The 13,037-nt window shown below is 44.3% G+C and overlaps 1 protein-coding gene across 1 annotated transcript in view; it reads right to left on the bottom strand.

Annotated features, from left to right (window-relative positions):
- The window catches only part of LOC135080638 (probable ATP-dependent RNA helicase spindle-E), a 40,164-nt gene that overhangs the window by 22,741 nt on the left and 4,386 nt on the right, over nucleotides 1–13,037 (bottom strand). The window contains exons 6-18 of the mRNA XM_063975332.1: nucleotides 12,430–12,647; nucleotides 11,373–11,551; nucleotides 7,437–7,600; nucleotides 6,473–6,640; nucleotides 6,046–6,208; nucleotides 5,317–5,444; nucleotides 4,698–4,907; nucleotides 3,952–4,062; nucleotides 3,131–3,249; nucleotides 2,155–2,215; nucleotides 1,972–2,063; nucleotides 1,358–1,481; nucleotides 464–679 (exon numbers count right to left, since the gene is read on the bottom strand). Coding sequence (XP_063831402.1) covers nucleotides 464–679; nucleotides 1,358–1,481; nucleotides 1,972–2,063; nucleotides 2,155–2,215; nucleotides 3,131–3,249; nucleotides 3,952–4,062; nucleotides 4,698–4,907; nucleotides 5,317–5,444; nucleotides 6,046–6,208; nucleotides 6,473–6,640; nucleotides 7,437–7,600; nucleotides 11,373–11,551; nucleotides 12,430–12,647 — 1,953 coding nt within the window. The remainder of the gene's footprint in view (nucleotides 1–463; nucleotides 680–1,357; nucleotides 1,482–1,971; nucleotides 2,064–2,154; nucleotides 2,216–3,130; nucleotides 3,250–3,951; nucleotides 4,063–4,697; nucleotides 4,908–5,316; nucleotides 5,445–6,045; nucleotides 6,209–6,472; nucleotides 6,641–7,436; nucleotides 7,601–11,372; nucleotides 11,552–12,429; nucleotides 12,648–13,037) is intronic.

Here is a 13,037-nt window from a genome sequence, read left to right as displayed (position 1 = left end):
GAACAACACAGATCTTGTTTGAGGGTTCACGCCATCGACTCGTTTTACACAATATTAGAACACGCTGTGGACGCGATGTTGTCGTAAGTGATGTAAGATGCAGCAAAGCTAGAATCTGACTAGGCAGTTTTCACGACATTTTTCTTATGTCACACTCAAGCTAATTCTATGTTGTCATCAATGTTTCGCACATTATCATATTGTTCAACTCACAACTAAAACATTATTTCATATCCTACTAAAGCCTGGTCCGTGAGCACGTAGAATTTTGTCCAATGACCCTAAGCTACCCATTCTTATCGCTCGCGCGTAATTGTATTGCTGTCGCGACTGTGCTAGCGCGATAGCAACATAATTACGCGCGAGCGATAAGGATGGGTAGCTTGGGGTCATTGGACAAAATTCTATGTGCTCACGGACCAGGCTTTAATATTATTATTTTTTTTCATAACATCACTCTCACCTCGACCATGTCCCTCGGCAGCACTTTCTTGACTTGCACGCGGCAGTAGGAAGTCCCCTTGTTGTCGGAGCGGGGCCCCGCGTACACGTCCCCCACTTGTACGGGCCCTGTGTACACCAACAAGTGGGGCCCGTTCAGGGAGTTGTGGATCTCACGCAACTCGGCCGCTGTGGAGTCGTCGTCGTATTGAACGAAGAATCTACTGATGCTGAATTTCTGTGGAATATAAAATATGAAGTGAAATAGTTTATTCAGTACTGTTAATTATTGTGAAAAATATAAAACGTTAAAATAACGGTAGCGTTATAGCCAATGAGCTGCTGTCATAGTGACATTGACGTAATGTCAATGTCACACGAGCAAACGTTAGAATAAAGGGACGCGCGGAGACGACTTTGACGACCCCGCGCTTTTGTGCTAAGTTATGAATAGTATATAAAATAAGGCAAAATAATGCGAAAGTTGAGTATTCAGTGTTTTATTTATGAGTATAGATCGACCGGCCTCTAATAGTACCTATGTACTGAAATAGTTTCTCTGAAATAGTTATTTATTAAGGGCCTATATGCCCTTTCCAGGGCACTTATACACGTCCCAAATATAGCTTGCCCTACCACCACTTCGGGACAACGTAGGGCTGGTGCTGAGAAGAGGATAGATAATATCGTCCGTTCGTTTCAGCAAAATGTTGTCCACTGTAGTACAAAGGCTGTAAGTAAAGTGCCTAATAACGTAATGGCGGATGTACATAGAGCTCAGTTTATAATGTGGAGTTACAATTTTAAATAATAAAGCGAATATAAGTTTTGCGAAATTGCGAGACATTTCAACTGAGATCTAAACTATGACATGAGAGTTAATGCTGTGAAAGACTTTTTAACACATTTTACTTACATAAGTGATCTTCAATGGAAAATGCGTGTCGTCAACTTCTGGCAGCCGCGGCACCATCTTGACCATGTCTGGGTTGCTGTTACTAGCTTCTAGCATCGCCGCGAGCGCATTGGCTTTCTCCAACCTGGTAACATAGCAACAATTTATGTAAAACTAGCTTTTGCAGCTTCACCCGCGTGAAAGTTTGTCACAGATTGTCATAAATTATAACCTATGTTATTCTGGGTTATAAAGAATAGTACTGTAAAGTTTCATTAAAATCCGTTCAGTAGTTTTTGCGTGAAAGAGTAACAAACATCCATCCAGACATCCAAACTTTCGCATTTATAATCTTAGTAGGATTAATTAATGCTAGCAAATGGAAATATATAGTAAAGTAGATGACAATTCCAGCTATCCATTTCCGATTTTTCTTTCGCTCTCATCAAATGGTAATTCTTTGCGATAGAACGAGACAACTTGACCGGCCACAGGGCCCACTTCATTTTATTAAATTACAATTGGGTCCAAAACACACATCATTACACAAAACAAGAACTTTTGTAAAAAAAAGAACACATTCATATTTTATTTAATATCTTAATACGATTTTTAATGGTTAAGAAAATACATACGGCAACAATGGAATCCTGATGTCCATTCTCAGCTGGCGTGCTTTGATCGCTTTGTACACTGGCAATACCACTTGGCCAGGGATCGTGGGGTCCTAAAAACAATGTTGATCACTCGTTACAACCGTATGGTCACGAAAAAATATATTTTCCGTTTATAGTGATATAAACATAGAGGAAACTTACACCGCTGTTATTCTTGTCGCGTTTCGCATATTGGTTATCGCAGAAAGTCAAGAACACTTTCCTGAAATGAAATAAACATTATGAATAGAATGGATTTCAATAAACAAATAATTTCTTTCTCATTCACTAAAGAGACAAACACTGTAGCTATGGCACCTAATGTAGTAAAATCGCCGGTCGCCGAGAACATAGAATTTCGTCCAATGACCCCAAGCTACCCATCCTTATCGCTTGCTCGTGATTATGTTGCTGTCGCGCTCGCACACTTACTGCGGCCGCCCGTCGCACAGTCGCGACAGTGCTCGGCGACCGGACTTTAGTATGTGCTATTTTCCAACAAATAGGGTGGGTGTACCAGTAACAAACCGAATAAGCGACATTTTAAAAGTAATTTTGATATTGTGACTCAATTATTACAACAATCATTGCAAAAAAAAGAATTAACTACTCCTTGTCTATCATAGAATCAAGTAGCTTATTCCAATTTTCTTAATAGCTGTAAGGTTTATTTTTATTTAACAATCAATGTGGAAAGTCGCAATGTGCCTAAGGTTGACCAGATCGTACAAGTCTTGTTTGTCGCTTTTATTTATGACTTATGATTGGTAGAAGTACGGCAGTGCTACCAAACGTAACAAAAGTGGCGGGAAATTCGACAGATTGTTAATATTTTGATGTGAAATTAGAAATGGTGTACTACTGGTTCCTGGTGTGGGACTGGTGCACCCACCTGATTTTCTGCATATTTCGTAGCAAGAAGAGAGCAAAAAAAATACAGTTACTGACGAATATACACGCTCGAGGACACGAATAAAGCCTTTGACACGAACAAACATCAACATATCGATACGTCCGAGTACATTCGCGCGCACCCCGAGGAGGACGGAAAAGTGACGTTTTATTCTTTTCTTTTAAATTACTTTTTTCTGTCCTTGACACCACCCTACCATACGGTCTGACGTAATAAGTAGTTTACCTGCTGTTCTTGTCGAAGGTGACGCGCGGCTCGTCACCGATGTGTTTGCGCACGATGTTCTTGATGGCCGCCGCGTACACCGGGCCCGGCTGCTGGTCGGGGAAGTCCCGAAGGTACACCTGCACCCATATTACATTGTTATAAACCAGTGCCGGAGACTACTTGATGCCCTAAGCCAGGGATTTTCAAAGTGGGATATGCGAACTCCTAGGCCCTAGGAGTTCGCGTATCCCCTCGAATGGCGAACCCCTAAGACCTAGGGGTTTGCCATTCGAGGGCAGAGGGGGTTCGCGACAACAATTACGTAATGGTGGCAGAATTAAAATTGTTCAAAATTACTCCTAAAATTGACTCCATTTGCGACAAGAAACAAGCATACCCATTACATTAATATTTTGAAATTAAAACCTTATTTTCTTCGAGAGACAATTTTACTATTTTCTTTAGTGGGAGGGATGAATTAGCTAGTTAAGGGGTTCGCTGTCACCTGTAAACTTTAACAGGGGTTCGTGAAGCCGAAGTTTGATATACCCTGCCCTAAGCAATCCAGAACTGTGTGCCTAACCACTAGTGAGACTATTAGTAATTTGTACAATACAAATTACTACAGGTCTAGCCGCTAGACCTGCTCGAACTAAGTCAGTGCATGAGGTACGGCGGGTGTTTTAGTGACGTCAAATGTTAGCGAGACTTCAAATGTGCTTTAGATTTGTATGTTCTGTCACGTCTTAATATGTCAATGTCAACCCTTCTGTTCAGGCACTGAGTCAATTATGCGCGAGACCTGTAATATTCGTAAAAAAATAAAGAAAAAAACGCACCGTGTTCCTGGGATCGAGCCCGTTGAGAATGCGCACGGCTTCGCGCTCGCGCGCCTCGTCCTGCGACACCTGCACGAAGTACTGCGGGTAGAACGCGCCCGCCAGAAGCACCTACAAACGACATTCAACATTAATGCAGTGGCAGTAGATGTCAGAATTTGAACCTCGTCATCTTAAGGTTCAAATCAGAGTTTCTTAAGTGATATTGAAGCAGAGTAGGTTTCAATCCAACTGAAAACTATTCGGAAGGACCGCTACAGAAAATTCAAATGATTTCTAATTTTGATCCTACCAAATAGCATTCGAAAATAGAGATGCAAGCAGATAAAATCACTGTATTTTCGCTGACTCATACAGGAAAACCTACAAATATCGGGCAATACTACGGAATAGTGGTAATCTAAATTGACAACAGATACAACCAATTTACTAAAGCCCGGTCTGTGAGCATGTAGAATTTTGACCAATGACCCCAAGCTACCCACCCATCCTTATCGCTTGCGCGTAAATATATTGCTGTCGCGACTGTGCGACAAGCGCCCGCAGTGAGTGTGCGAGCGTGACAGCAACATAATTACGCGCGAGCGATAAGGATGGGCAGCTAGGGGTCATTGGACAAAATTCTAAGTGCTCACAGACCAGACTATAGCATGATTTTTATTTCATTTTGTATAGTTATAGGGAATTTCCTATTAGGTTGCATTGCACCATAGAGCAGACGCAGCTCACGCAGGCACTGTGCGTACCTTGAGAACCACGGGCAGCTCGTGCTTGTCCCAGGGCGAGTGTCCCTTGAAGGGCTCGATGCCGGCGCGGGACAGGCGCAGACGGAGTTCACGCACGAGGTCGTCTAGGTCTCGCAACGCGCGTAATTGCACGTAGAAGCGGCGCGCCCACTGCGCCTCGTTGTTGCCTTGCTGACGGAAGTACTGCTGCTGGCGCAGATGGTTCCACACCTGATGGTTTGAAGACATTACGTAAATGGGGTGATTCTTGATTAAGTGTATAAAGGACAAGGGAGATTACAAGTAAACACTGTTTACTTTACTAAACAGGGTGATTCTTGATGAAGTAGCCAAACGAGAATCGTGATTCCTCTTCTACAAGAGCGAAATACTGGTACACTCAAGAACAAGATGACAATCAATTTCCTAACAAACTGGTTATTTACCCACGTATAGTCGGTGCAGTTATCAGATGATGATTTAAGGTACGATAGGTGGTTTCTTCAGTGTTGGATGTCTAACTATCATAAACAAAGTAAACAAACTGGGAATAAATACATTTTACACTTTTTGTGGCACATCGGTGTTATTATCGTTCAAACACCCGTTAATAAAGGAGCATATTTTACGACGTGATTACCTTGTAGACATTCAGGAAAGCGATGCAATCACTGGTGGATCCGTCGGCCCACGTGAGCTTGGAGTTGTACGCGTTGAGCCGCTCGCGGAACGGACTGTTGAACAAGTTCTTCACGCTCATGGCCGCGGCTGGAAAGTAAGAGACAATTCTAGAAACAAGTTGCTAAGTGAAAGTTTAAATATAGCTTGACGTCGATGGGCAGCATGGCCATGACGCGGCCAAGGTGCGTGACGTCACGGACGAGCTCCACTAGTCCAGCGTCTAGCGACACCTACCCATGATGATGCTCTCCTCCATGCAGCCGAACATGTAGCCCAGCATGATGAGCTTGGACAGCTTGACGTCGATGGGCAGCATGGCCATGACGCGGCCGGGGCGCGTGACGTCACGGACGAGCTCCACTAGTCCAGCGTCTAGCGACACCTACCCATGATGATGCTCTCCTCCATGCAGCCGAACATGTAGCCCAGCATGATGAGCTTGGACAGCTTGACGTCATCGGCAGCATGGCCATGACGCGGCCGGGGCGCGTGACGTCACGGACGAGCTCCACTAGTCCAGCGTCTAGCGACACCTACCCATGATGATGCTCTCCTCCATGCAGCCGAACATGTAGCCCAGCATGATGAGCTTGGACAGCTTGACGTCATCGGCAGCATGGCCATGACGCGGCCGGGGCGCGTGACGTCACGGACGAGCTCCACTAGTCCAGCGTCTAGCGACACCTACCCATGATGATGCTCTCCTCCATGCAGCCGAACATGTAGCCCAGCATGATGAGCTTGGACAGCTTGACGTCGATGGGCAGCATGGCCATGACGCGGCCGAGGTACGTTATGTCGCCGTCGGAGGAGCTCCATTCGCCGTTGAATGTCTTCTTCAAGGCGCCAATCTGAACATCATTTATTTATTAATAGAACGCTAGATTTAGAGAGGGGTGTAGGTTGGAATTAAGGAATAATTAACTGCTTATTTATTTCTATTTTATTTATGTATCATATAAACAAGTGTAAAATAGTTTTTAATAACTTTTTAAGTAGTGTAACAGATAGATCTTAGAACTGTGTGACCAACAGGGAGACAGGGGAAATTATGACATAATCCTAAGCTTTTAAACATTACAATATTGAGTTTTTGCTCTGTAACTACCACTTACCTCTTTCAGCACAAGCACAGTGCGGTGAATATTCAACATATCGGGCGGGTCCATAGCCAGCGCCAGGATATCGCTCGGAGGGCCCATGTCCAACATCTTGGCAAGCAGGACCAGGCGCTCCAGCGGGCAACGGACTATTTCTGGGGCGCACTCTTGGGGCAGGTTTTCCTGAAAGTGAAAAGTACACGAGTTTGAAGTTTGTACAAAGATAGAAAACGTTTTAGCGCAATATTTTTTAATTTTGATAGTTACATGGCTTCATGCCTGGAGCGCCTCGAATTCACCCACTCCAAAAGGTACAAGTTTTTTTTATTTGTTACAATCTCGCTTCATCATACATCGGGTCTGCCACCTTTATGTATCATTTTGACCATAACTAACCCCAATCAATATTTTGAATAACGGGTGGCGTGCGGTGCACAGGAAAAGTGCAAGTCCAATCTAGAAAATAGTGTGTCATATTCATGTTCTTGACTATTTTTATTCACTTGACACGAAGCCATATTTAAAAGAAAACTTCTTCTTCTTGTGTCAACAACAAACCTACACAGCGTCAGCCCAAAACTACGCTACAAGTGGTGTTGTCAGCAGCATTCATTACGCCTAGGCGCAGACCTCCGGTTTTTTGTCGGCCGATAGTTTAGTCGGTCTGTTAATCAGTATGAATGGGCATGTGTGAAAGTGCGCACATTACACCGATTTGGTATCGGCCGATTCTTCATACAAATTAAAGTCGGGCCCAACTATAGGCCAACTAAAAATCGGTGGTCTGCGCCTAGGCTAAATCCTCCTGCGTGCAGTTGATTAAGGCCCAGAACAGACGGTGAAACGCAACTGCAACGAAACTGCAACTGCTAGTTACTTTTTAGTTGCATCTAAGTTTCTGCCATAGCGTCCGTGAGACCACACATGACGCGACCAGTTTGAAACGCGTTCTGGGCCTAAAAGAAAACTTTAGACTCACGTATAACTTCTCCTTAACAAGCCTGTAGACGCGGCCGTCGCGCACTCGTCCCGCGCGGCCGGCGCGCTGCTCGCAGTTGGTCTTGGAGGCCCAATGCATCTGCAGCGACGTGAAGTTCGTGTGCTCGTCTGCCACTAGGATCTTCATCAGGCAGAAGTCGATCACTGCGGACCGAGGGGATATACGTGAATAAGTACTTTGCAATTTGCAAACATTGACTTCTACACAGTTTCATCATCATTTCAGCCACAGGACGTCCGCTGCTGAACATAGGCCTCCCCCAATGACTTCCACATCGCACGGTTGGCTGCTGTACGGTTTAGCTCGCACTCATTTATTTTTGTATACGGCGATACTAGCTGTGTTGTTAATAAGACCAATGGGATACTACATTTGTCTTCACCGGTTGGCGCCATTGGCGAGTACAAATAGCGCAGAGCCCTGACATATTATGGCGCATAACTGCGAAACCTGTGGTACTGGACCGATGCAGGGGGCCCATTCATTTATTACTTAAAATATTTTCGGTAGTTTTTGACCCCATCCTCCCAGTTTAATAGGGGGGAGGGGGTCAAAAACGTTTAATAGTAATAAGAAAAAAAAGGATAGGCCGACCCCCTCCCCCCTGTTTAATATTTATTACGTAAGAATAGAATCAAAAATGAGGAGATCCGCAGGAGAACCAAAGTGACCGACATAGCTAGCAGAATGAGGATCAGTACTGTTGTAGAAAATGCAATAAAACTAGTATCTACGTTAATCTTTAAGACATAAGAAAGATATATCTTTTTGAATTATCCAAATCGGACCATTACTTACGAAGATATTAAGTAATAAACATAGGCCGTTTTTGCCGCTAAAAGTCAACGTACGCAGGGCCGCGTGACGTCATTATATCCGAATCGAGCGCAGCCGGCGTACTATTGGGATGGAAAATATTTTTTTCCAGCTAAACTATCAGTTTTAGAAAAAAACTTATAATAACATTTATTCATGAAAATAAAGTAACCTATCGACCAGTAATTTTTAAAAATAAAAATTGTGAAAAATAAGTATCGCTATGTCCAAAAACCACATTTTCATAGGATTCGATGCAATGCGGAGACGCGGTTGGGGTGAGTGTAACTTAATGATTGTTTGTATTGAACATAATAATACATAATATGATGCCAATACCCAGTTTCTGGCCTGGGGAGGGGGATAAGTCATACCCAGCTTATAGCCTGGGGGGAGGGACAAGCCTTACCCAGATTCTGGCCTTGGTGGGAGGGGGGGGAGAGGCAAGTCATACCCAGTTTCTGGCCTGGGGGGGGGGGGTAAGTCATACCCAGCTTCTGGCCGAGGGGGAGTCATACCTAGCTTATGCTTATGGACTGGGGGAAGGGGCTAGCCTTACCCAGCTTCTGGCCTGGGGGAGGGGGGGGGGGGGTCAAGTCATAACCAATTTCTGGCATGGGGGGGGGGGGGTATCATACCCAGCTTCTAGCCGAAGGGGAGTCATATCCAGCTTATGCTTATGGCCTGGAGGGAGGGGCAAGCCTTACCCAGCTTCTGGCCTGGGGGGAGGGGCAAGCCTTACCCAGCTTCTGGCCTGGGGGGAGGGGCAAGCCTTACCCAGCTTCTGGCCTGGGGGGAGGGGCAAGCCTTACCCAGCTTCTGGCCTGGGGGGAGGGGGAGGGGTCAAGTCATACCCTGTTTCGGGCCTGGGGGGGGGGGGGGGGGGGGGGGGTAAATCATACCCAACTTCTGGCCGAGGGGGAAGTCATGCCCAGCTTATGACCTGGGGAGAGGAGGGGGGCTGGGGAGTCATACCCAGCTTCTAGGCTAAGATCAAATAGATTTCCAGGAGGGAGCAGCTGTCCTTTCCTGCAGCAGCTGGCCCGCCCATGGGAACGGCGAATAGATAGGTAGGTACGTAGGTTTAACTCAGAAAAACTAAATAACAGGTAGGTATTGCGTGTACATCGAAATGATCTTCATAGCAATGTCTTGTAGCCTAGGCAGAGTGTATCTGCCTCAGCTATACCTTATTGTTAGAAGTAAATAAATTAATACTTATACATTTTTATATTTTACTTGGAAGAAGATATGACTCTAACAACACTTATCTGGGGGCACGGCAGTGCCCCCACCAAGTCGAGCAAAAAAGCGGCACGGCCGTACCATCCTTTTCTCGAAGCAATTCAGGCCATTTTCGACTGCCTGTAACTTCGTTGTGGATAAAACTAGAAGGCTGAATTTTCATTAGCTATGCAGGCATTGTAAAGACACGGTATATTTAAAATTTCATTCAATTTGAACCAGTAGTTTAGGAATTATAACGGGTCAAAGTTACTTAATTTTGTCACTCACTGACTCACTGACTGACTCACCGATCATCAAAATTCTAAGGCACTTCTAGCAGACCTAGAAGCTTCAAATTTGGAATATAAGTAGTGTTTGGTGTATGAATCAAGGAAAAACTAAAATATTTGGGGGCACGGTAGTGCAACCGCCAAGTCGAGTAAAATTTTTCAATTTCGGTCCAGTTTTCTAGATACATAACTGCTGTCTACAAAATACAAAAAGAAAATAGATTTGGGGGCACGGTAATGCAACCGCCAAGTCGAGTAAAATTTTTCAATTTCAGTCCAGTTTTCTAGATACATAACTGCTGTCTACAAAATACAAAAAGAAATGAGATCCCATCAAAAACAATACTTGTCAAAAAAACCAAGTCTCGCAACTCAGTTGTTCTACGGTAAAAAGTTGTGAGATCCATGTAATACCAAGTCCAGGCCAGGAAATCTTTAACGTTTTACATAAATATATTGACTTGGCCATCGCATGAAAACACGTGTAAATTAAATTATTTAGTGCGATGGCCAAGTCAATATATTTATGTAAAACGTTAAAGATTTCCTGGCCTGGACTTGGTATTACATGGATCTCACAACTTTTTACCGTAGAACAACTGAGTTGCGAGACTTGGTTTTTTTGACAAGTATTGTTTTTGATGGGATGAACACTTTATTTGAATAAATCGCCAAATATACCACCGCGGAGACCCCAATCGCGTCTCTGCGTTCTATTGAATCGTATGAGCGTATGAATTTTTTGCGTTATTTTTCACAATTTCTATTTTTTAAAATTACCTATCGATAGCTTACTTTATTCTGATGAATAAATGTCATTACAAGTTTTTCTCTAAAACTGACAGTTTGGCGAGAAAAAAATATTTTCTATCCACGCAGTACGCCGGCAGCGTTCGGATCGGATATAATGACGTCATCGTCCCCGCGCCGGGCGGTCAGTGAACTTTTTTAGTAATTTGGCCATAACTTCGTCAATTTTTGTCGTAGAACAAAAATTTTTGGACTGTGTATTAAGGATTTCTTAGCCCTATAAATCTGCATTCACAGCTAAAAATCGAAATGATCCTCATTGCTAAAATCAAGTGGCAGTGGGCGGGGCATATAGCTCATAGAGACGATGGCCGTTGCGGCAGAAAAGTTCTCGAGCACGAGCAAGGGCGACCACGGGCTGGAAGACGCAGCGTGGGCAGGCCTCCTACTAGGTGGACCGACGATCTGGTGAAGGTCGCGGGAAGAGCCTGGGTGCGGGCAGCGTAGGACCGGTCATTGTGGAAAACCTCGGAGGAGGCCTTTGTCCAGCAGTGGACGTCATTTGACTGAAACGAACGAACGAACACATTTGACTAATTAATACACATACTGTGGACGAACCTCTTTTTTCTAGTTTATGGTATTCTGTGAGTTTGTCTATTTATTTTTACTTTTGTTTTGTTGCATTACAATGGCGTCACGAAATGCTGTGTTTTATTCTAACTTCCCATTTTACATAAGTTTTGCCCACTTTTTTAACACATACCAAGTTAGTAAAATCAAATGTCTCGCTGACTTGAGAACAGTTTCAGTGACTGCGCCTGGCACTCACCGTACTTGATATCGGGCACGGTGATGGAGCTCTCAGCGATGTTGGTGGAGAGAATAATCTTGCGCGTGCCGGGCGGCGCTCGTAGGAACACGCGCGCCTGCTCGTCGGCCGTGATGGTGGAGTGAAGTGGCAGCACCTGCCACTTGTACTGAGCGCACTCGGCGCCGGATATATTCTCCCTGCACAAAATCAAGGCGTATTTTTAATGTATTAACATTTATTTTTAATGATAAGCGCTCCTGCACACGACGCCGCCACCGCGCCACCGCCGCGCCGTCGCCGCGCCCCTACACTGTGCATACGCACCGAGTAAAGCCCGCTGCCGCGCCATCAAAGCATAATTACGCCAGCGGCGCGGCGGCGGCGCGGCAGCGGGCTTCACGCGGCGCGTATAAACAATGCAAAGGCGCGGGGGCGGCGCGGCGGCGGCGTCGTGTGCAGGAGCGCTACCGGTAGCAGGAAGGCGCTGGATGCAACCGTGCGATGTGGAAGTCATTGGGGGAGGCCTATGTTCAACAGTGGACGTCCTGTGGCTGAAATGATGATGAAGATTCATTTTTGAGTGACGTTTTATATCAGTTAGTCGCTATCTATTCTTGAGGTTCAAGCTTATGGGCCTGAATCAAAACACAAAAATATTGATTCAAACTCAAGTATAGTATTTTTTTTACAGAGAGGATTTTTCAATTGTAGTTGTGGTGACCCAAATTGAAATGATTCCGGGACTAACTTTAAAGGTCATAGCAGACATATCAACTAGGAAAGGGATCAACATCGTATCGCCTTTTGCGAGATGTCATCGCCTTTCGCGCGCTGTCAATCGCTGCCGAGGCGTTTACGTTACGGTGCGTATAAGTGTGCGTTGAAGTATGGAGTTTCATACAAAGAATATTGACTGCCTCGAGTTGATACGGTTACGATCCCTTTCTGGTTTGATAAATTCTACAAATATGTAGAGATTTAAGGCCGTCCCAATTCATCAAACAATTTTTTTTTTAGTATAATAATACTGAGTGCAACATGCTGTACTCTTTCTTTTCACTTGAATCTTCATTACCTCAATTTGTTGTCCATCAAGCAGTTGTACAAGTCCTCAATCTCATTGATACCAGGCAAAAAGATGAGCACCGAGGACAATTCCACCTGGTTATGATCTTCATAGTTCTCTTCTTGCAAGTCAATATGCTCAAAGGCGTGTATCAACCTGATGACGAGGTGATACATCTCTGGAGCGATGGTAGCCTCCTGGGTTTTGGGTGTTGAATTCTGGACAATCTAAAAATAAATACAAATTTATGACGAGGGGTGATCCAAAAGTAATGATAATGGGATATTTCTAGACAGCATAAAATCATTCAAGTGCTCAATCACGTTTAGAATTACATTCACCTGAATATAAGTAAAACGCAAAAATTTAAAAACAAAAAGTTAAAGCTGACTGGAAAAAAAATCTACCAAATCTATTCAGGTTGACTTGCAGATAACATTAGGGAAATGCGGCCCTCCTTATCTCACAATATCACAGTAGTGCAAGACGTAAAAGTAAGCAAGAACATGCACAAAAAACACAAACCACCGCAAATGTAAAAAAATATTATATGCAATTACAAATACGAGTCAACATTTTAAGAGTATCTGGGCCGACGCAGACAATTTTTTGTCTTG

The sequence above is a fragment of the Ostrinia nubilalis genome, chromosome 18 (assembly GCF_963855985.1).
Source record: "Ostrinia nubilalis chromosome 18, ilOstNubi1.1, whole genome shotgun sequence".
Lineage (NCBI taxonomy): Eukaryota > Metazoa > Arthropoda > Insecta > Lepidoptera > Crambidae > Ostrinia > Ostrinia nubilalis.
Note: the sequence above shows the minus strand (reverse complement) of the source record. Positions and strands in the feature narration are given on the sequence as shown.